The sequence below is a fragment of the Trachemys scripta genome, chromosome 12 (genome assembly GCF_013100865.1).
Source record: "Trachemys scripta elegans isolate TJP31775 chromosome 12, CAS_Tse_1.0, whole genome shotgun sequence".
Lineage (NCBI taxonomy): Eukaryota > Metazoa > Chordata > Testudines > Emydidae > Trachemys > Trachemys scripta.
Genome location: NC_048309.1, coordinates 6098551 through 6123283, shown reverse-complemented (window position 1 = coordinate 6123283; position 24733 = coordinate 6098551). Strand labels below are relative to the sequence as shown.

The following is a 24733-nucleotide window of genomic DNA, read 5'->3' as shown; positions in this document are numbered from 1 at the left end:
CGGTGAAACAAGCTCCCTCTCAAGAGCACGCTGAAGGCCAGCCAAGCTCACATTTCAATTTAAACTGTCGCCGGATCTTGTGGATGCCTATTTGCAATTCTCCAGCACTGTGGTGGTGCTGTGGGGAGGAAAAAACCCTAAAATCTAGTACAGGATGAGAGTTTTTCCCTGTTACATCTCCTACACCTTTATATTAGAGGCAATTCCCCACCCCTAGCACCCACAGAATCAGCTTAAGAAAGGCTGGTGCTATGAGGCTTAAAGATCATCAGAGACGGCTGTGTTTCTTCGTTCACCACCTGCCTTCTGAAGCCCGCTCCCCCTTTCATTCATTTTCAGGCAAGGCAGCAGTAATGGCTCTCAAAACAAGTTCAGCCCAGCCACGCAAGCCCTCAGAGCTTGATGGCAGAATAATTTTGCCTCTTTTAAGTTGGAAAAATTTATTATCAAAAAGGGAAACAATAATTCTTATCTCCTAGCAGTGCATGCTAAGTGCCTGCATTTCACTGAGGCAGCAAGGGAATTACTTTTATCATTGCTTAGACTCACATTGTCTGTTCACAATGCTGTAGTACTTAAAGGCCAAGTAATGGATTTCTATTCTCTGAATTCAGGAAGAGGAGTGGGGGAGTAATTATTATCAACAGTGCGTTTCCTCTCACCTCCATCTGATAACATTTGCTCAGGTACCAGAGCTATCCCAGAGAAGCTCTACCTATTTTCTTCTTGAATGCAAATAACTCCCATGATGGCTAACAAAAATTATGCTCCTATAAGTGATCAGAACAGTGTTGGTAGAGAGTTAAGGCCGAGCATCAGGCCTGGGTGGGAAAATTTAAAAATCACCATTCCATGATGAACAGTTTCCAGATGAAAAGAATGAACAGAGGCAGGTTTAAAGGTGACGCCCAGACACAAACTGTCTCTCAAAAATGTTTCAGTGTCCTGAGCATATGATGAATAATCAATGTGGCAGCTGAATAGACAGAGACATGTACATTTTAGCAGCCTGATTTTAATTATTAATTTAGATTGGCATTTCCCACTAACCTAAAAAGTGCGTTTGGGTAAATGGGCTGTGTCTTCATGCTTCGCAAGTGGATCTAGAGAAGTTTATTGTGATATTTGGATCTGTATCCAAGATACCACGGTGATGCAAGTATTATAAATCGCTAGCTAGATGGATGCATAGACAGAAAGAAGAGGGAGAATGTGAAAAGGCAGGAGGAAGAGAAGCAGCAGTCTGGAAGTGGACTCGCAGGAGTTGCACCAATTGCAGTGATATAGAGCAGCTGTACAAAGCGCTCAGAGAAGCAGTATGTCACCATGATACTGCGAGCGTGCTCCGAACAGTGAACAGAGACAGTCAGGGGTCTGCACCAAACCTGCTAGGAAGCACATCAGCGTCACATTGCTGAAGATGAAAAGCAACATTTCAGTTCCAGGTCTTCCATGTTTCTTGTCTGACCAAATCATGGTCATAAAAAAACTGGCACAGCTAGACCTGCTTTACAAAAACCTTTCAAAAGATCATTGCAAGGGAGCAGGAAATGTTTTATTAGACCTTTGTCTGCCAATCCATGTGTCTGCTGTCCACCTAATGAAGTTCTGGCAGACAATATTTCATTCCTTTTATTCTATGAAGGAAAGATATCGAAATATGAAAAATGACAAGGTGTAAAAAAATCATCACAATTGTCAGACTGATTTTCTTGTTCAAGGAATAAGGAACCAATGTAAAGTACTCAGGAGATGAGAGAATTTTCCTTTTGGACAAAAATAACTCAGCTTGATATGGTGTCAGATGAGTCTAGGAAAAAGGGAAACGAAGAGGGTTCAGTTTAACTCCAGATGCAACATCTGGGTCTAGATATTTGGAACTGCCTGTATGCTTTTGCACACACGATTACTGCCATCATGCACCCATTCACTAATCACATGCCCAAATGACTTGTTAAATGCATGTTTATTGCAACTGCACATGCACATTAGGTAAAAATATGCATGGATAATTACCAACAATTATGCCTATAGTTTTGGAAATCTGGGCCTAAATTTCTCAGGAATATTAGCAGCACTTTGGCTACAATTTATAGCCACCACTCTTTTCTCTCTTTAATGTTTTGAACATTTGTACATAAAGTATCAAAGAGAGAGCCTCAAAAAGCTTGGAGGTTGCATTTGGGCTAACACCTGACATTTCAGATGCTTCTCATTTTTTCGGGTGGCTGGCAAAATTGAACTGGAGACATTGCGAGGCTGGCTGTTCTGATGATATTTTAGCATTTTCTTGGTCAACACCAGGATGTAGTGGCTACTCTACGGAAGGGGAGTAAAAGACAAAATGAGAAGAAGAGATAGAGTCTTGCTTTGAGTTGAGGAGACACCTAGACACCCAGATCTAGGTGTCAAAACACTTACCAGAGACTGTGGTTTCGTCTACTTGGCAAGTTAGGGGTGTGATTTTCAGCTCCCACAGACATACTCACACTAGCTCTCATTTGAGCTAGCACAGTAAAAATAGTAGCATGCAGTGGTAGCATAGGCAGCAGTGGCATGGGCTAGGTGCACTGAGAACAAACATGACTGAACCCCCTGGGTACATACTCAGGGTGGCTAGCCTGTGCCATCCCTTCTACTGCTTGTACTAGCAAGGCTACACTTCTATTTTTAGTGCACAAGCTCAGATGAGAGCGAGTACAAGTGTGTCTGTGCAAGAGAATCACACCCCCTAGCTCATAGTGTAGATGTAGCCTGAGAGGAAGACGACCTTCCCCCATAATTCACAAGAAACAAGCCTGCGCCTAAAAACCTATTGGTGTTCTACAAATAATGCACAACAGCTGTGTAATTTCTCTTCTCTGTTTCCCTGACCCTTTCAATCACCATCCTCTCTCCCTGCACCTTCCCGAAATCAGAGCTATTCACCAGACCACATAAAGAATATACAGCAATGACATGTAGCCGTTTCCTCGTTGCTCATATTTTCACCTCACCAGGCATATATTACACTTGTTAAAGCAGAAACAATCAGGGTTCTTTTCCCCCTGGTCTCCCCACCGGAGTCTTCACCTGTCTGAACTGGACAGGGCTGTCATTACCAGCTGCCATTTTAACAAACTCCATTCTTTCTAGCTCACTGCCCTTGCTGCATTTTGTCATTATAAATTAACCAGCTGCTGACACAGCTATATCGGCCAGGCATCTGACACTACATCATTGCCAGAAATGAAAAGGAGAAGCACTGGGGTGGTCAGAAATGCTACATGGCTTCCTCACCCTGCCCCATCTATCTTATAGGGGTGCACATGGAAAGATGGGTGAACAGTCAATACAACAGACAGACCTAGGGACAGGAATCCCCCTCAGGTACACACATGCAGGGATACCTGCCCCACTGTGGCATCACCATACAATGCTCCTCAGCAAATGGCTGATACTGCAACGCTCTTGCCATCTTCCAGAGGTGGTTCATCCAGTGAGCTCACGGGGCTGGGTACTGTCCTGAATACAGTTCTTATGGGGACTGAGCTGAAGCCCATTTAAGTCAATAGGAGTTTTTCCACAGACTTCAGTGAGCTTTGGGTCAGGCCTCTGGAGGTGCAGGAGGACATGGTGGTTCTCACATAGACCAGGATAGAAACCTGTCCACATGCAGAGTTGCATCAATTTAGATGTGACTTTGAGCCGACTTAGTCAAACTGATGCAAAAAGGCTTTGTGGACATTTTGATTTCAGTTTAAACTAGGTTTGTTTCAGTTTAACGTAGGTCGATTTACCTTGTCTACATAGAAACATGTATCAGTTTAATTAGATCAGTGTAAAGTCCTGTATGGACATGCTGATTTCAGTTTTAGAGTGGTTTCTTTGGGTTTAACTTAGATCTGTTCACAATCAATTCACAATAAGCTTAAAAGCAAAACAAAACAAAAAAACCCTAACAACTCAAAGAGATAGAATAGCATCCACACAGGGATTTGCACTAGTTCAACTAAATAGTTTCATATTCAAATATCATTAACGTTTTTCTGTGCAGTTAAGCCCTTTGGAACAGGTTTCAGCTATACTGAAATAAGGGAGTCCACACAGGGGTTTGCACCAGTTTAAACTTTGGGTTTGTCTACAATGGAACTGCAAGATGTAATTTCCAGCTTGAGCAGACATACGTGTACCAGCTCTGATCAAACTAGAGTGCTAAAAACAGAAGTGTAGCTATGGCAGCACAAGCTGTGGGAGGGGCTAGCTACCCCAACAACAATCCCATTTGAGACCCAAGGTATGTACTTGAGTGGCTAGACCCTTGCACTGCTGCAGCTACATGTCTATTTTTAGTGTGCTAGCCCAATCAGAGCTAGTGTGGGTATGTCTACGTGAGCTGGAAATTACACCTCCAGGTCCAGTGTAGACATACCCTAAACCAGTGCAAAATGTGTGCGTAGACAACTGCTAGGTGCACTTATCCATCTTGTTCACACAGAATAGTAGAGTCCCCATTTAGTGAGGTCTTTGGAGAGAAAGAGATTCTGGGACAATGCATCTTTAAAGTTTCCTCCTTTAAACCACGAAGCACACCCAAAATTCTACCTTAAATCCCGGAATTCATTTCCACAAGCATCCTGCTGACAAGATCTCTCGTTTGTTTGTTTATAGACATAGTTTGCCATTCTTAGGATACAAGGAGTTTCTCATAATTTAAAAAAAAAAAGAGCAAAATGGCATTTTTTCAAACAAAAACAATATGTGAAAAATCAAAGCTCAGCTCTAAATTATTGTGCTCTTTCATGAAACCAGCAACATTATTTATTTTTGCCAGTTGCCACCCCCTCAATGGTGTCAACTCTGTTACAGCTCCAAGGAAGAATCCACTAGGAGACAAACTAGAAGTGTTATACAGTGCAGCTCAAATCTATAAACTCTTATTCACACAGTCTCCCACTCATCTGAGTAGTTCCATTGACTAAATAAAGATTGGCAGCAGTAGAAACATAATCATATAAAATTGTGAGCTTTGCTAAAGAGTCCCATGACACAAAGGTAGTGGGTTAAAGCTCACTGGTAGGTGGCAGAATGGCATTTGTATTATCCTGTTTGAATTGCATAGTCTTTTTCCAAGCCGTAAAACTCAGATAATGTAAAACAGGTCAAGGGTAGCAAACATACATCAGAGATGGGCTGCTAGAAAACAGGAGTGTCAGTCAGTGAACCATCAAAGGGACAGTTTGATCTGAGTTTTACTGTTTCCAGAAAGGTGCTTTCAGACTGTTACTAACCAAAACTAGGTTCTTTTATCTAATTGATTGCAGCCAGTGTTGAAGTTACACTTTGGACCAATGATAATCACTGGTCCAGGCGAGAGCTCTCTTTCAATGAGTTTCTGTGGCTACTTCAGAAAACAGAGATTAGTTGGGGAATTAGGAAATTAAAGTTTCTCCTATCTGCACCAGGCTTTTTGTGACCACTCACTGAGTTAACATAAACCCGATAAAACATAGAGCAGTTCCAGTTAATGTCTGTAATTTAGACATATGACCTGAGAATTCAGGTCAAATGTAAAGTGTTCTAAAGTGAACCAAGCTCCTCTAACCACTTTGAGCTAATTAAACTACAGCAATATTCATTAGCAATTCACAGCTTACAGCCTGGGCTTAGGTTAGGAATTGGCTCCAATTGCTAGTATTTCTGACTCCGTCCTCATGCAGCAGACAATAATATTTAGCACCTTTCATCTTCAAAGAACTTTGCAAATATTCACTAATTTAATCCCCACAACATCCCTGCAGTAGGCACATATTACTAGCTCTATTTGTAGATGGAGAACCTGAGTCAGGGAAGTGCCTAGCCTATGATAAGCAGTCACCTATGTTGCCACATTTATGGAGATGCCACAATGCATCTACCTGGCTTCCTTCAGCTTTACTCTTCATATAGGACACAGAGAAGGTGTTTTACTGAACTCTCCAGAGAGGTGTAATTGGAAACATGGTGTCCCTGTTCCTAAACTGTCTGAGGGCCATTAGCAGGGCTAAGGGTAGAATAAAAAGAGAGAAAACCCCTTGAGTGAGTTATTGCAAGAAGTCTGGTTTAACCCAGCTCAACACCAACTGGGCTAAAGTCCCTAAATGCATTCCTTCCCTAGAGCAAACTCAAAAATGCAAACGGTACAAGGCAGTGATAATGATTCCCCAGAACTCCCTGCTTTGCAGTCTGATCAGCACAAACCCTTCTTTCTCTCCCCTCAGAGCAATGCACCCTCCTTCTAAAGTGTTATTAACCCTCAATAGGCTGGGCTGCAAGCTAATTAGCTCAGTCTCCCAGAGTTGCCTTTGAACTCTGGCTAGGAATTAACCCCCTCTCATGCCATGGTCTCCCCCCCCCCGCATCTTGCCACAAGAGCTCTTTCCCACTTTCAGTTTGAAATATTATTTGATTCCATTGTGTCCAGGGACTGATGGGGGGAAAATCAAGCCACCATTGACACTTCTGCTAGGGGACGCCAAGAAATTCGCCCTTGTTTTTATTATTATTTATTATGTACCTTTTTACAAAATTCTTGCAACATGTTTCTCTCCCCCAGAGAGCCTCTAAGCATCGGACTGCATTAATCGATGCAAGAAGGCAGCACTCTTCCCCTTTTTCCTCTTTAATTTTAATCATCAAGACGGCAGGCAGCATTTTCTCCTGGCAAGTCCCCTCCCCCCACACATTGTTCCCCAGCAGGTTCCCTTCCATTTCCTGTTCTCCAGTCAGCCAGGCTCACCTTCCTACTCACCTTTGAAAGTCCTCCCACCTCCAAGTAAAAGCAGATGATGAAGATGTTCCAGGTGACCCAAATGGCAGTCCAGATGGCATACTAGAAAGGAAAGGGCAGGGGGGAGAGAATTAATGAACATCGGGGTGCCCTGGGAAGCTGGCATGCTTTGCATGTGATACAGCTGGAGACAGTCAAATGTCCCAAATCAGTCTCACAGTCGCTTTCTGCTCTTCTGGCATTTGACTACATTTCAATGAAGCTATAGCTCTCAGGTGGTTATGGAGCTCTGATCTGGTTCCCAAAAGCAGGGTTCATGGGCAGTAGGCTGCATCTGTCCTACTCTGCAGCATGGCCTGTTAATGCAACATCCCCCCCCCATTCCCCGGTGAAAGTTCCCTCCGCTGGGATCACTCTATGTATTTCATTGGTGTCAGTAGAGCTGTGCTGATAAACCCCAGCTGAGGATCTGGCCCTGAGTTTTCAGCTGGCTAAGCTAGGTTTGTCAGACTCAATAACATTTTAACATCAGGCCCTGGCTGGCTCTGGTTCCCCTCGCAGGGCAAGGGTGTTCAGAACTCACATCGTGAGTGGCAGGAGGGGCTAAGGTGCCTCATGCTGCTCTTACAGCAGCCTGCCAAGGGGAGATGACAGACTTTGGAGGGAGTCACATTCATCTGTCCTCAATTCGAAGATAGTGGCTGCTGTTCAGGGGCTCGCAGGGCAGAGTAAGGCCAAAAGTTAGGAGGAATGGGAGGCTCCTCGGGGCTCCAACTGAGCTCCAGGTGACTTCTCAATTTCAAAACACCACCAGACAAATAACCTTGGCATTTTTTAGAACAAAGGGCAAGTGCAAAATGGGCCCCATTTCTAATTCCTGTGGCCTGCTCCTCTGAAGGGTGCAGTTGTTATGTCACTCATCTCCATAAACATGCTTAGAAATACATAAATGAAAGAAACAAACTCTGCCAGCCAACCAGCCAGCAGCCTGTGGGTCCCTTCCCTTGGGCACCAGATCAGCAATTAGAGTCTTGGAGGAAATGGTGCAGCAGAACCTAGCATCCCAGGGGAAGAGGAACAGCTGGTCTCAGGTGTGTGATGTAGAAACTGAGGCGAACTCAATGAACCCACGCTATCTGTCTTACCGACCTGTGGCTGGAAAGCCCTGCCCTGCTGGATTCCTACTTATCCTGACTCAAGAAACGTCCTTCAGCTAAGCCTTCTATGCAGCTGGTAACTCTTCATATGAAGTGTGACCAGAATGCATTTTTCGTGTTCCGAGACGTTTGTTAGTTGATTGGGTTTACTTTGAATGACGTCTGAAAGCTGTCACCACGTAGGGAAACTGAATAAGGACAATGTCTGTAGAAAAATCCCAAATTCCTCAGAAAAATACTATTCAGACCCCTTTAAATTAACTTCCCCTGGCATTTTCTATTCCAATACTTAATTGTCTTCCACCCACGTCAACAGGTACACTTCACGCACATCAAGAGTCTACGCTTGTGCTAGAGGGCCCCAGTATGAGGCTAGGAGGTTGTCAGACAGCCCGAGAGTCACAACCTGATCTCCATCTTGTCAGCTTCCACAGAGAGAGGGGACTGCAAACTGTCTCCTGCCAAAAAACCTGCCAGCTGGCAGAAGTTTATTACTGATGTCCCTGTCCCTGTCATTGAGGATTTTATCTGTCCAATAACTGACAGTGATAAAGCGGAGCTGAAGGGGAACATGAATCATATAGAGTTTAGGTCAATTACAAGGCAGTAGATCCTGTAAAGAGAGATGCTTGCTGGCATCAGAATGTGATTCTAAGTATCTAAAAAATATTTCTGAATGTTGGTTTTCAAAAAAACACGTTCCAGTCAAAAATGGTTTCTAACCAACAATGAGCAGAGCCAGTAAATGAACATTCCATTCCAGGAGGCTTCTGAAAAGATCCAGTGGTCACTGACCATGAAATCTGACTTGAGCATCTACTTATCAAGAAAGGATGATTTCATAGACTTTTAAGGCCAGAAGGGAGCATCGTGATCATCTAGTCAAACCTGCACATTGCAGGCCACACAGCCTCGCCCATCCACTCATGTAATAGATCCATAACCTCTGGCTTGTTATGAAGTCCTCAATGATCTTGTGATTAAGACACAAGATTGGGACTCAGGAGACCTGGGATCATCTCCAGTTATAGACAGTCAGTACCCAACTCTATATCTGGGTCAGCACCCAGTTCTGCTGCAGACTCCCTGTGTGAGCTTGGACAAGTCACTTCATCGCTCTGTGCCTCAGTTTTCCCATCTGTAAAATGGAGAAAAATAACACTTCCTTTGTCCAGCCCTTTGTCTGCCTTGTCTATTTAGATGGTTAATTCTCAGTGGAAGAGACTCTCTCTTACTATGTGTCTGTATACCACTCAACATGATGCGACTCCAGTCTCAGTGGTGGCCTGTAGCTGCTACTGTAATACAAATAATAAATATGATTTAATCTCTTCCAAAAGTGCTGAGTAAATATAGCAAAGAGTAGAATAAATGGTGTGCTCTTTACAGCAGCACAGGCAGGTACAGATTAAACAAACACCTGTCAGGGATGGGCTAGATAATACTTAGTCCTGTCATGAGTGCTGGGGACTGGACTAGATGACCTCTCGAGGTTCCTTTGACTCATACGATTCTATGATTGTGTGTGGATAAAAATCTCTAATGGTTGAATATCTGTGCATGAATGGATTGGTTCCAGCCTTAACCCAGTGCCCACTAGACCTGATCACAGGCTTGGCTGGGTAATTGTAGCACAGAAGAAAGTGAATGCTACTTACCACCACTATGTAGCGTGGCCTATACTGAATAGTACCGAAGAGGCCAAGGATAACGATGATGATGTGGAGGAAATTGGCTAGAATAGGAGCCCATTGATAGCCCAAGAAATCGAACACTTGTCTCTCTAATGCAGCAAGCTGGAAGAAAAGGAGCACAAGATGAATTACAAATTCACGGCTTGTTGCAAGGCTTTTAATGTTCAATGTCAGATTCACTTCATCACCCCAGTTGCCTCTGGTGTTTTCCATTTATTGGTTCACCTGGGTACATCCACTGGGCTAGCATGGGGAAGGAAGGAATTCCCTCCCCATCAGAAGCACTGCCCTCCCCCCACATATTTAGTTCTTTTCAATGCTTACTTCCAGATTTTCAGAACAGTCAATGCAAAAATATGTGCATTTTGGGCACATGTTTTTACCAGCACTGTGCACGTAACAGCAGTCAATGTATCCAGCTAGACTTATAGCTGGCCATCTGTGCATCAAATTGCTACATAGAGTAGGCAGCTATATGTGCAAATTAGACATGCAATTGCACAAAAACAAACAGACAACCTCCTCCCCTGAAGCCTTTTCATTGATATGTTCACAGCTCAAGCAAGGTGGGGGTGAATGGGCTAGTGCCTCCCCCCATCCCTTTAATGCCATGCCTCTGGCACATACACTCTTCTACATAGAATATCAGGGTTAGAAGGGACCTCAGGAGGTCATCTAGTCCAACCCCCTCCTTAAAGCAGGACCAATCCCCAGACAGATATTTACCCCAGTTCCCTAAATGGCCCTCTCAAGGATTGAACTCACAATGCTGGGTTTAGCAGGCCAATGCTCAAACCACTGAGCTATCCCTCCCCCCTTGCGCCAGCCCAAACATGCTATGTCCAATACCGTGACTGGTACCAAATCCTTAGACAGTGGGATCAGCTATAGCAAAACAAAGGTGCTTAACAGCATTCAGAGTACAATTGGTATTTATTTTTTACTCACAAACCAGTTGCCAAAATTTACCAGCAACGCCCAAGATTAAGTGTATAATATCCAGTATTTACTCCCGCACTTGCAGGCGGTAGCCTTGAGCATCCAAAGGGCCTTTGCCATCCCCAGCTATTCGGATATATTATATTAGCTTTTAGTGGATGCTCTTAGTCTACTCCTCGTAGTCACATCTGAAGTGCATCTTTTCCTGGGGGTACTCTGCACGCAGCTGGGCACCGGGCAGTGGAACTTTTGCAATGGCTTAACGTATTGGGGGGATGCTCATTGTATCCCCGTGAGCTATGCATGCCCCAGTGAAGCAGCACGAAGAGGTGTGCCACGCTTATCCAATGACCACGGTTCCTCCTCCTCCCTGGGTGACACAGTGGGGAAATCATTCATATGCCTCCCCGGGGCTCAGAATGTACAGGAAATGGAACTACACCCAAAGGAACGACAGGTAGATACAGGCCCACAGTTCTCTTTGCTGAAACCACTCGCTCGGAAGACAGCGGGGAAAGTTCAGAAGTATCTATGTTTCAAAGGGGTAAATAAACAGTGTTGCTGCTTACAGGAGGAGATCAAAAAGCCTGGCTGCTAAGCAGTTTTCCCTCAATGACAGCTCTCTGCATTGGAGAAGGGGTGCCTGAGAAACAGGGGGTGGGGAGAGCTGGCTCAAAGTCAGGCTGTATTCTACAAAACAAATTAATCTCCCCTTTGAAGTAACGCACGCTGTCATATTTTGATCCTTTTTAACTAACTGGAAGGTGCTGTGAAACGCGGCAATGCTGCCATTGTGCTATCAGGCTGTGCCTTTGAAATGGGAACAGGGAGAATACGCCGCATTTCACAGTAGTTCAATTTGGTATCCTCCCATGAGTGCAAAAGATTTTCTATATCTCATCAGAACCAGCAGTCAGAGGTTAAATGCTTAATCTTTTTAGTAGGGAATTAATGTTCATACTATAATGACATTTAGAATTCCTGAACCCTGATTGGCTGGTAACGGGTCACTTGACTTTGACCACTTCATCCAATCAGGCATTTAATTGGCTTTGTGTGTGACATTAACCCTGGAATATGTACCATATAGAGCCAGCACCACAGTATATCAATTAGCCGTTAGACAAGGGGACACAATGGGGTGTGTGTTGTAAAGAGATAACACCCTGCCTTAGGTGCCTTAGGATGAAATATTCAGCTTTGCCTCTTGCCTTCAGCCACTGTAAGAAATGGACAGATATAGATTCTACCCAACAGTGCATTATTGCCACTAAGAATTGTTCTTATTCGTCACCAAAAAAATCATACTTTGCCTGTCCAAAAAAGTGTTCCTTTTTTTACAACAGAACATTTGCCAGTGTGGTCGTTGGAGGGGATAGCTAGCACCAGCCGTCGATCACCATCTCCTTCCAGCAGGGACCTCTGTTGGGTTGTTTAATTCACAGGAATCTGGCAAAATGGGTCTCATGCCATCTCTGTTAGAGGGAATGATCCCAATAGTCTTAGGGACTGATTCATGATTGCTCTGTAGCTACAAAGCTGCCACGCAGGCCTGCAGGGACTATCCCCTGGTGTAAGATGCAGAGACAGAATGGCCTCCTACAAAGAAGACTAGCACAGGGGGTTGGTAATGGTGGTGGTGGTGGGGGGGTGTCTTAGGCATTGGCAATTGTGTGCTGTTGTCATGCCCCATGAAGGCTGAACTAGCCCCCACCGGCCTCTAAATAGCAGAGGCTCCTCTTCTCGGTTCCTGTGCTGGCTCTTGCAGGTGTGAATTCCCCATTTGTCTCCCAGGGTCAATTCATGCAGTCTGTGCTCCAGACAAAATTCCCAGATGGTTCTGTAGTCCTTATTCAGGCTGGATTTTGCCCTGTTATTTGAGGAGCTATGTTCCTCTTCATACTTCCCTTTCTCCTACCTGCTACCTCCTTTGTCCCGCTGGCTGCTTCTGTCCCTGCTTCTTCCACTCTGAACTACACTGCTCCAAAGATCTTTGGGAATTTTCAGTCCATTTCACCCCATTTCTCTTTTTTTTAAAACTTCTCTTCTCTTTTGCCCATCCCCATCCTGGACCATTAGGTGCCTTTGCCATTTTCTTTAGGCCCTGTATTTTTAAACAATGTTTTGTGACCTTCAGGGCCGGCTCCAGGCACCAGCCAACCAAGCACGTGCTTGGGGTGGCACCTTGGGGCAGGGCGGCGCTCGATTTTTAAAATTATTTATTTATTTATTATTCGGCGGTGCGGTGCTCAGAGGGGGGTGGGGGCTTCGGATGGCGTAGTGCTAGGGAGGCGGGGCTTCGTGCGGCGCGGCGCTCGGAGGGGAGGTGGGGGCTTCGGGCGGTGTGGTGCTGGGGGTGCGGGGGCTTCGGGCAGTGCTCAGGGGGCGGGGCTTCGGGCGGCGTGGTGCTCGGAGGGGCAGGGTCTTGGGGGGGCGGGGGCTGGCACGGAGCGGTGCTCGGAGGGGGGGCAGGGGCTTCGGGCGGCGTGGCACTTGGAGGGGAGGGGGCTTCGGGCGGCAGGGGGGGGGGGGGGGGGGGATTTCGGCGGCACTCGCGGGGGCGGTACGGCAGGGCGGCTCTCTTCCTTTTTGCCTGGGGCAGCAAAAAAGTTACAGCCGGCCCTGGTGACCTTATGAATGGACATAGCAGATTGCTACAGCCTGCCTATAGCATGACTGGTTAGAGCAGGAGAAAGGGAGCCAGAAGACTTGGGTTCTGTTCCAAACTGCTGCTAATGCAATAGGTGAACTCAGCAAGTCATTCATCTTCATGGCTTTGTTTCCCCACCTGTAAAATAAAGACACTACAGGGCACTTTAAGATCCTCAGATGAAAGATGTTATGTGGAGGAGGGATAGCTCAGTGGTTTGAGCATTGGCCTGCTAAACCCAGGGTTGTGAGCTCAATCCTTGAGGGGGCCACTTAGGGATCTGGGGCAAAATCAGTACTTGGTCCTGCTAGTGAAGGCAGGGGGCTGGACTCGATGACCTTTCAAGGTCCCTTCCAGTTCTAGGAGATGGGATGTGCAGTAAATACAAAGATTTACTGGGGTTGTTAATGTTGCCCAAGCAATGAGTGCTAAAGCCACAATCCAGGTTTCAGAAATGAATCCCCAAGCGGCATCAAGGCTCTCTCTTAGTTATCACTGGTCCTTGGGTGGAATTAACAAAACATTTGCTAAAGCAGAATAGATAAACAACCGTGTAATTCATTAGGCTACAATTCCGCGTGAAGGACATAACTGTTAAACTCTGCCAAGGCTAGGAGGTAAACTGGGTAACTCTTGCATGGTTTCAAGTATCAGGGGGTAGCCGTGTTAGTCTGTATCTACAAAAACAACAAGGAGTCTGGTGGCAGTTTCTCCTTTGGCATGTATGGATTTGGTCACCCTGATGAGCTCAGAAGTCTTCCCATTCCCTAGGTGCACTGGTGTTAGGGTGACCAGATATTCTGATTTTATAGGGACAGTCCCGTATTTGGGGCTTTTTCTTATATAGGCTCCTATTATCCCCCTCCCCAACCCCCCATCCCAATTTTTCACACTTGCTGTCTGGTCACCCTAACTGGTGTGGATAAGGAGGGAGTAGGGGGGAGCCAATGAATGAGTTAGAGGTCACCTGTAATCCTTTTATGCCACATCATTTTTATCCCACTATCCAGGCCACGTTAGCAACTAGATTTGTTCTTGCTAATGTATTATGTTTTTAAGCCCCCTAATCTTATTCGCTTCAGATCTGTGTCTTTTATTGCTTTTCTGGAGTCACTTGGAAAAAAATAATAACCATTTGGATGATGATGAACTGACTGTGTGAGAGAAACAGACCTGTGACTTGGCTATGCCTACACCATATATCACGTATCAGGGTGCCACCAGACTCCTTTTTGTTACCATATATCACATACATCCACACCTCTGTGTTCTAATAGCAATAAAGCTGCTTTGACACTTTCCAAGTTCAGCTTTAATAATTAAAGAGAAATTTTTGTTTAAAATTTAATAGCAAAATAGAGAGTGCAAGCATGAAACAGAGGAGCAGCTGGGAGGAAGTAACCCTGTATGCAGCCTACAAGGATCTGTCTCCTTGGGAAGAATATTTGAAGGTTGTAGGTTTGAGTCCCACCAGAGATGGAATCAAAGGTACACTTTTTTATGAATCACTATGGAGGTGGAAAGATTTCTCCAACAAGCCAAGCAAATTGGTCTCTCGCTACAGTTTCCCAATGTGTTAATGGATCCAGGCTTTACAGCAGGCTGATGGGTTTTAAAGAGGCAAGAAATATGAAAATGGTATGTCCGGTTCTTATTTACACGAAGTCCTCTTTAAACCACTCTGCCAGTAACCTACTAGAGATGGGCTCTAGTTTAAAAAAGTCTGGATCCAAACCTTCTCAAAGTTCAGGGCTGTTTGGCTCTGGGAGTTTTTTTCAGTCTGACTCTGTAACAGACCCTTAAGCAAAGTGACTAGAGCTGCCCAGAAAATGGTTTGTTTTTCCATGGAAACAAACTTGTTATTGAAAAACAAAACAAAACATCATTTTCATCTGAAAAATGAAAGTTTTTGAGGTGTGTGTGTGTGTGTGTGTGTGTGTGTGCGTGTGTGTGTGAGGGGGGAAATTGAGACAAAAAGTCAACATTTTCCATAGAAAGCAGACACTTTTTGCAAACAAACAAACAAAACCACTCCTCTTTCTGTCCAAAATCCCAATTTTCTGTCGAAAAACAGTTTTGATGGAAAATTTTCTACTAGCCCTAACAGTGACACAGCTTTAAAATCTTTTCTCTCCTACTCCTCCATGCTTCCATCTCCTTGGACACCCAAAGCACTGATGGCCACAAGACACTGCTGAGAACTTTGCAAGGCTCCTTTAGATGAATATACATGGAGGCCTTGGATTCTGAGGACACGTGTGCCTACAGTTTAGAAATAGCCCAATTCTGTGACCTAATTTTATTTGCTCTCCCTTTGACCTAACTCAGGACAGAGATCCAGCCAAAGCCAGAGTTTTTCAGATGTGTCTTTGTTTGATAAACGCCATCACGCAAGTTATTAAAAGTCTCAGCCCACTTTAAAGTGGCAAGAACTTCCATAGTTATAAACCTTCAGCAAGAGTTTGAAATTGCAGTTCTTACTCAGGCAAGATTCCCATTGACCTCAGTGGGTGTTTTTGGCGTACAAGGGCTGCAAGGTCAAGCTCGGTGCACATTCACAATGTTGCCAACTCTTACAATATTTTGTGTTTTTCTTAAACCCCCAGTTCCTGGAGTCCAAGAGACTCTCAGCTGTCCTTAAAAAATAAAAAGTTCTTAACCCTCATGGTTGCAGAAACAAGCTTGAAATTGTGAGTCTTAAAGGCTCATACATTAGAAGGAAATTAGAAAACCTCAAATTTATTTTAAAAATCTCCTGATTTTTAAGCCAATCTCATGTTTTTTGGAGCCTGCCTCATGATTTGGGTTTGATGATACTGACTATCCATTAGCCAGCCAACACGATGCCTAGCCGCCTTGCAATTTTGCCTTCTCATCTTTGAAAATGGTGAAAATATCTAGGCCTCAATAACTCATGCTAAGCCTGGGTAGGGGGAAAAAACCCTTATGGCTGAGCAGAAAATTACCTTCTATTTGTCTCAGGGTGAACTGCAGTGTGGACAAGGTGAATTCTGTGGGTAATGAGGTTATTCATTTAAACAATAAACCTCTTCTCTACCACAGTGAATTTGTCTCCACGCAGCAAAAAAGGAAATTCTTTAATTAAGTTTATTAGGGGGAAAAAAATTGGTCCCACCCACCACGTCAAACTGTCAGGGCCCGATCCTGCTGGGTGCTGAGTGCTCTCAGCTCCTCCTGAAGTCAGCGTCATGGCCGAATATGCAATTGTGTTCATGAAATCTCATTTTTCTTCCATAAGTGTTGTCAAGGAAACCCTCTTTGGGGCCTTGTGCTCCACAGCTCCCTTCCTAGCATCCTGTGCTGAGCCACAGAGGTCAAGAGACTAATTGAACAGGAGGGTTCTGTTTGTCGCCTTGTCTCTGAGATATGTTTGGTCAGCACTGCCATTTAATAAAATAAACACCATTCTCTATTAAGTTTGGTCTGTTTGCTCCCAAGGAGCTGCTTGTATTCCCCAGGTTCATTACATCCAGAAGCACACAGACATTAAAGTGGCCGGAAGGGTGTTCAAATCAGATGCCATCTTTTGAGTCTTCTAATTATTAATGCTGTAGAAATAAACCTGGGTCATTCTGGGGGCTTGTAAGGACAACTAGCTCCAACTAAGCAATCATCCATTAAACAACTCCATGTACATATTTGACACCTTCATTCCCTTTAGTGTGGTATATGTGTGCTAAGATCTCCTACCCACAGGATCATTCTTTCAGTTGACAGCAATGCTGTCACTAGTCCTTTGGCCTCATTTCCCATGTACTGTGTCACTGGGCCCTTTCAGAAAAATCCTGGATGTAAGGCTATGTTGACTTGCACTATATTATTCAGTTATCAGCTGTCTGTGTCCATCATTGACTTCCTGGCAGGGTATGTTCCTTGGTAAACATAGGAGACAAAACTGGGACTCAAGCTGTGTGGAAGCCTAAACTTTCCTCAATACATTTCTCCTGCTTGAGAGGGTCTGATTCTGCATGTCATGATACTGAATTTACTCCATGGGAATACACTTGCTACACAACCACTGATGAACAGATAGTACAGCTAAAGAGGTAGGGGTTTGATAGCTATTACAAATTTTAGGATGAATTTAGTCTTCGAGAAAGTATGAGTCTAACGGGATTAGCTAGAGGTAGGCAGGTACTACATACACTTCTCTCATACAGATATATTAATGTACCTCAGCCCGGGTTTGCAAGACCCCCTGCTATACCAGTGCTTAATCTCTATGAAACAGAGACTAACGTTAATAAACAGATGGTTTTGTCATGCAGACAAAAACCCACTATGATCTTCTTATCGGATGCAGAGCTTGCCAAGCTAATTTGCGGCACCCTCCTCAGTGAAGAGCAGAGCCCTCAGACCACCAGCAAATCTGGCCAGAGGCAGTCGTCAGTGATGTGTGATATTGTCTGTCTTTGGCCACAGATGCACGTGGGATCCTCTTGTTGGCCCCAGGCTGGCTGCACATTGATCCTGGCCCATCTGAAATCAGGTCAGAAGGGCCCACAAGTGGCGTGGCAAATCAAAGCCGGGTACATACATAGTCGGGTCAGTTATGAGAGACTGGTTTCTGATGTCAACTGCAGACCATTCTTCACACCACGTTGACATTTCGAGTGTGTTCCATCTTTACAATGCCAGAGCAGACCAGGAACTCAACATCTTTCTCAATGGATATCTCCTGAAACACGAATCCCACCCAGTCTACCTCAGAATAACTCTAGTTCAGGGATCGACAACCTTTGGCACGCGGCCCATCAGGGAAATCCGCTGGCGGGCCGGGACAGTTTATTTACCTGCAGCGTCTGCAGGTTCGGCCAATCACAGCTCCCACTGGCCATGGTTCACCGTTCCAGGCCAATAGGGGCTGTGGGAAGCAGCGTGGGCCGAGGAATGTGTTGGCTGCAACTTCCTGCAGCCCCCATCGGCCTGGAACAGAGAACCGCAGCCAGTGGGATCTGCGATCGGCCGAACCTGCAGACGCTGCAGGTAAACAAACCGTCCTGGCCCGCCGGCAGATTTCCCTGACGGGCCGCATGCCAAAGGCTGCTGATCCCTGCCCTAGATAGATCTTTCACATATCTGAACCACCTCAGGATAACTGCAGCTAAGGTGAGGATGCACAACAACCTTCAGAGCAAATTGGTGGGCACTTCATGGGGATCAAATGCTCAAACTCTCCGATCATCTGGTTTAGCCCTCTGTGACTCTACAGCAGAACGCTGTGCTCCGGTCTGGCTCTCTTCGTCTCTCATCAGGTTGGTTGCCACAGAACTACACTTACCCATGTGCATCATCACTGGGACAATTCAACACATACCAGTACTGTGGTTCCATTTGTTAAGCAGCATCACTCCTCCACCCTCTATGATAAGGCTGCCAAACTCATTTGATTTGTGACCTAAGCCAACATCGGAACCTCGGCCTCCAGAACGTAAACGCCAATTAATTTAATGTATTGTAGCAGCTTTGGTCATCCTAGAAAAACCTTGTGACAGACAGAATGGCCATTGAAATGAATGGGATGTGATTGGATTTGTACCTGGCAGAAAAATAAGAGTTTTCTTATTCAGAAAGTGCCTGACGTTTACGTCCTGCAGGCACATGGCGAGATTTGCGATGCATGGCCTTCTTGGATAGCTGTGTGCATCCGGGGGGCATTGTCTAACACAGGAGGCCAGCAGTAGCACAAGTTTATTGAGGGTTGAGTTAAGGATGTGCTAGTTCCTTGCCAGACATTTGCACAGGGCAATTTGCTACTGTTTATGAGGCCATCTGAACATTATAAAGACCAGGAGGCAGAGCAGGAGGCTACAATATCAGCAGGAATTACATGTTCTAATTGAAAGATTTATTCCCACTAAACATGGCATTGCATCCCTGCACTAGGCTAGCCAACGTTGTTTGCAAGAGAAGGGATGAAAGAATATGAAAAATAATTCCAATCTCAGTCTTGATAACTAGGTAGGCAGGAATACCACAGAAAAGGATCAGAGAATTATAGTGCATCACAAAACGAACAGGAGCCAGCAATGGGATGCGGATGCAACAAAGGCTAATATCACGAGGGCGTAATAACAAGAGTTCTGTCTGTAAGATACAGAGGTAAGGTAATTGTTCCACTCGACTTGGCAGTGGTGAGGCCTCCTTTGGAGTACTGCCTCCAGTTTTGGGCACCACACTTTAGGAAAGATGTGGACAAACTGGAGAGAGTCCTGAGGAGAGCAACCAAAATGACACAAGATTTAGAAAACCTGACCTACGAGGAAAGGTTAAAAAAATGGGCGTGTTTAGTCTTGAGAAAAGAAGACTGATAGGGGGCCTTACAATAGTCTTCAAATTTGTTCCTTTGGGAACGGGAACAGTTTGGGGCTAACTGTAATTCTTGGTAGTTTTGAAAATGATTGTGATAAGATTCTGATAACATTGAAGTAAGTGGATGTTTTGCCACAGACTTCACTAAAAGCAGGACTGGGCCCTTCGGCTAGATAGCTAGAGTTCCCTTCACACAGTGATGGCAGCGTGATACATGTTAACTGAGTGGAGTTTTCATTTGTACTATTTATTGGTGGATAGGCGTCATGTGCACAAAGTCTTGCCCTCAAGTTTTTAGCTGAAAGCAAATGCAATAAACCAAAAGCTAATTTACATTGTGTGGGCTTCCCCAGCTACTATTCTCATGAAACAAGAAACAGTCTCATTACAGTTCTTGAAAAATTCACAAACTAAAAAAGAACAGTCAGGAAATTCAACTAACTGCAATTGAAGTCCACTCTGCTGATGGCATGGCAACCTTTTCAGCAAAAAGTTTTTGAGAAGTTCCACTTTGTCAGTGTAGAGGCTGTCTTATCCCCCATAGTACATACCAGGTTACCCTCCGAAGAAGCGAAAAGGCAGCTGCATGCTCATTGAGAGAGCTTTGTTTGCCTGCCAGCTGAGATCAACCTGGATTTGTAAATCCAAATACAGTAAAAATGCACTAAGCTCTTGTTAAATACACGCTCAGTTAGAATATTGCTTGGTCACCACCCTCACACCGTTCACTCTCAACCAAATTGCTAAGCATTATTTAAATAACTAAGCACTTAAATGCATTTCCTTGCAAGACTCTGGCAGCCCAACCACCGTGCTGCTTATTTTAGTCAGGCTTATGGCGTCCTAGTTACATGTGCAACCGACTCGGAAACATAGCTATGGATACTAAAGTGTAGATAAGCCCTTTGGGCGGGGACTATTTTTTCATGTTTGTACAGCACCTAGGACAGCAAGGTTCTAGTCCACATCTGGGGCTTGTAGATGCTACAACAATACAAATAATAATACTAATAACATAGTTTGTCTGTGATGTACAATGACCCTAACTCTATTTGCCTGGGATAAACTTAGAACTGGGTTCATGAGCTGGATAAACATCAGGAAGCGACCAGAATTATAAGGTAAAGGGGCAGGTTCAGCCCTGGAGTAAGACCACAAACTTAATTTGCACCTGTTTGCTCCAGGGTTAAACTAATGTTCTTAAATACACCTCTACCCTGATATAACACGACCCGATATAACACGAATTTGGATATAACGTGGTAAAGCAGCGCTCGTTTGATATAACGCAGTTTCACCTATAACGCGGTAAGATTTTTTGGCTCCCAAGGACAGCGTTTTATCGGGGTAGAGGTGTATTTGAGTCTTTGGTTTCTTAAAGGAACAGCAGAATCTCCATAAGGAAACTGACTTGAATCTTGAAAGGACTGTCTCAATTCTTCCTTTGTCCCTTCCACACACAGCTCAAGAAAAATCCATCATTTGAGAGAGACAAAAAGGCAAAAATTTGAAATATACTTAGCAAACCTTCAGAACAAGCCCCATTTTGTGGGCAAAGTGATTCCCACTCTGTCTTTTTACATCATCCCCGAGAGTTTGAATCATGGCAATGTATCACCATAGTATCTTCTAAGTAGTTTCCTACCATACCGAGACACAATTTGTGAGCACTGTAACGGTGCAGGACTCACCCCTGTGGTGCCTCCTGCTGGTCATCCAGGAAATTAGCATTTCCGCCTCCGGAGCGCCCTCTGCAGGCCGGTGTCCCGCTTGCCGCTGGGCCCAAGTCCCTCCTGAACCCCGGTGCCCCTTTCAGGCCAGGGTACTGCCCCCTACCCCACAGATCTGGGTCTCTCCTCCCCGGGGAACCCCCATCCTCTATCCCCACCTCACCTCAGTCTATGGCCACTGCCAGTCATCACCTAGCCCCCGTTCCCTGGGGCAGACTGTCAGTGGCATCAGGAACCTGTCACCTGACCCCCTACAGGCTACACGGGTTACTTTGCTTGGCTAGCAGTTTCACATTGCTTGAATATTCTTTATAAACAAGAAATGACAGAGGTGATAATCCCCTTATAACACTCCTTAATCATGCATTCTATTGGGAGATTGACACTCAGACTAATGCAGTCCTCTGTGCATGTCACAGGCTCTGGATAAACGTCAGGCCGAGGATACTGCGCACATCTATAAAACTAAACTTATTCCGAACTAATTTAACACACCCAAGTTCTAAATCCTAGAAAACCAGAAGTTATGTGTTTAGACCCTGGGCCTAATACAGTGATGAGCCAAACGCATTTTTCTCTAAACACATTACAAAATAAATGAACAGAACAACATGTGGATCTTGCTAACTCCTAAAGTCTCTCCTTCTACAGGCCCCATCTACCCTCCTTCTCCCCCCACACAACAGCAACTAACAATCCTCTGAGCTCCTATTAGCATCCTCCATCCAAGAACCTCAAAGCACCTTCCGATGGATCAAATTCACTCACAGTAATGCAGGAAGGGGCGGTTTGCCAGCGTAGGTGGGACGAGATTGGCTCTCAGGGGAAAGTGTCGCCAATGCTGTCCTCCATCAGGAGTTCTATCAGCATGAGGGCAGCATCTTTAAGTTATGCCCAGTCCTACCTAGGAGACCTGCCAGGAAAGCCTGCAGTAAGCATGAAGTGGATCAATGAAGATCTAGCCACCCCAGCCATAGCTGTCCTCCAGCTCCGGTCGACAGCACTCACTTTTAGGGCTGTGCTGTGTGACTGTGATTCTTTCTTCTCTCTTTTTCCAACCCCCACCATCCAGTTTTCAAAGCTTAGGGCTTAATCCTGCTCCCCGTGAAGTCGATGACCATCCCCACTACTGACTCCATGGGACCAGGATCATTCCCTAAGTTTTAGGCAGAGCTCTAGCAGCTGATCCCTCTAATTAGGTCACAAATGGATCATTTGTAAAACACTTACCCAGGCCAATTTCTCCCCCTGCCAAGCTAGCGTGACGTGTTGTGGGGGGAAGGGAAGATTAGACCCTGTGTGGACCTGTTGTTACAGACGAAACAAAGCTTCTAAACATTACCCATAAGGAAAGGGGAGAGCCGTGTTTTAGCTTCTCTTAAACAGCTGGGAGGGTTACCCTCACCCTGACATTGCAGCTAAGTGGTAGTGTCGCTTTAATTTCCTTTTGCTCCTGCTGCAGCTCCAGATTGCTCAGATATTCGTCAACAGAAGGAGTTTAATGAAAATTATAATTAGAGCCCTGTGGTGCTCTAGCAGGTCGCCTTTACACTGGGGTGCCAATTTACATTACAAATCAGCCCGGTGTCATTGCAGAGTCCACAGTAACAGAAGGGAATTCATTAAAAGAAAGCTCAGGGTGGGAGAGAAATAGTGGATAAGGAAAATGATATTAGGATGATTATTAACAATAATCATAAAGGAAATTGAGATCTGCCACAGTCTCCATGCAGCTTTGCTCAGAGCATAAAAGCCCTTTTGTAATCATCCTGAGGTGGAGGAAGACAGAACAGCAGTTTGGAATTTTCCGTGGGCAATTGCTGTACAAATGAACCCTTTTCAATCCAGCATCTGTTTCCCCAGGAAAACAAAAGGGCAAAGAAGAATTTATCTCCCCCACCGGGATACGGAAAGTGCACTCCGCACTTCTGCTTTCCCGCATTTAGTGTTGCACAGCTGGATGGTGGTTGGGGTGAGTGAGAGACTCTGCAAAATAAAATGCAAGCCAAAGAGACTAATTCACCAGGGTTTTACTGATTTCACCCTCCTTTTCTTACCCCCAGGCAGCAGCTAAGCACTGTGCTTCCACCCAATTGCGGTGTCATGATCAGTAACATCTTAAAACCAACAGAGATCCTAATTTAGCAGAGCACTTAAGCACGTGTGTAAGTCCCATTGAAGCCAATGCTTAAGTACGTTGCTGAGTCAGGGCCTAAGGGAGCAGTGGTGATCAGAACCTGTAAGGAACGGTGTGGTGTGAAGGCTGTCTTCTCAGGGTACGTCTTCATTGCGGAGAGAGCCCAGGTGATCAGCACCCAGGTCTGAACACCCATGTTGGCCTAGCCCAGGTGGGAGCATCCACAAGGCAAAGCCTGGCTTGAGTTACTGTGTCCTCACTGGTACTGCGACCACCAGTGTGTGTCACTAAGACTTCTGGGGACATACTCCCTGGTTCTTTGTGTTGCAGTAAGATGAGCCACTCAATGATCTGTCCCTAGTGAATTGTGAGAGAACTTGTTTGTCCTTCTGGGCACCCGGTGGAAATTGTGGGAAGGCACTAGAGGACTATCAGCACTCAAGTGGTTTAAGCTGTGACCTCACTGAAAAGCGGGCAGGTTACCAACCTGAGTGAAAGGGGAGCCTATGCTCTACCCCACTGCCCCAGCTAGGCCAACTTGGGTGCAAGGATTTTGGACGGGAGCTGGGTTAGGTGCAACACCAGAGGAAGAGGATAACTGCAGTGTAGACAGACTCATAGTTTGAGCATGTCAAGCTGCTTCTTCTTCATAACAGCAGCTCCTGGACACACACACACACACACACACACACACACACACACACACACACACACACACACACCAACTCTTGCAATTTTATCATGAGTCTTGTGATAGTTGTTGTTTTATTAAATCCCCAGCCTCTGGAACCAAACTCTCTCATCTTTCATTTTAAAAATTGAAAAGTAAATTTCCAGCCTTCACAGTTGCTGAGAAAAAGCTTGAAAACATGATCTGAGTGCACTACAAAACCTCAGACACTGGAAGGCAAACAAAAAGGAACCCAAAATATATTTTTAAGATGATCTCATTATATAGGGGGGCCTGGTTCCTGATTTTGGAACACTTGGGATTGGCCATACTGCAAACATTTTACTGCGAACCAAAAGTGGAAGTGCTACGTGTAACACAACCCAAAGCTACAAAGGGTCTATTGCCTTCTTAATCTCTTGACAATCCAATCTTTTTTATCTCACACCTTAGAACAGGGGTCGGCAACGTTTGGCATGTGGCTCACCAGGGTAAGCACCCTAGTGGGCCAGGCCAGTTTATTTACGTGCTGACGAGGCAGGTTCGGCCGATCGCGGCCCCCACTGGCCGCAGTTCGCCGTCCCGGGCCAATGGGGGTGGCGAGAAGCCGTGGCCAGCACATCCTCGCCCGCGCCGCTTCCCGCCACCCCCATTGGCCCGGGACAGCGAACCGCG

The 24733-nt window shown here is 45.3% G+C and overlaps 1 protein-coding gene across 5 annotated transcripts in view; it reads right to left on the bottom strand.

The window, feature by feature from the left end:
• The window catches only part of NKAIN4 (sodium/potassium transporting ATPase interacting 4), an 85656-nt gene that overhangs the window by 33066 nt on the left and 27857 nt on the right, over positions 1-24733 (bottom strand). For 3 of the 5 annotated variants that reach the window (XM_034787940.1, XM_034787945.1, XM_034787942.1), the window contains exons 2-3: positions 9564-9701; positions 6758-6850 (exon numbers count right to left, since the gene is read on the bottom strand). In XM_034787940.1, coding sequence (XP_034643831.1) covers positions 6758-6850; positions 9564-9701 — 231 coding nt within the window. The remainder of the gene's footprint in view (positions 1-6757; positions 6851-9563; positions 9702-24733) is intronic. The other 2 variants (XM_034787943.1, XM_034787944.1) reach the window with 1 other exon arrangement.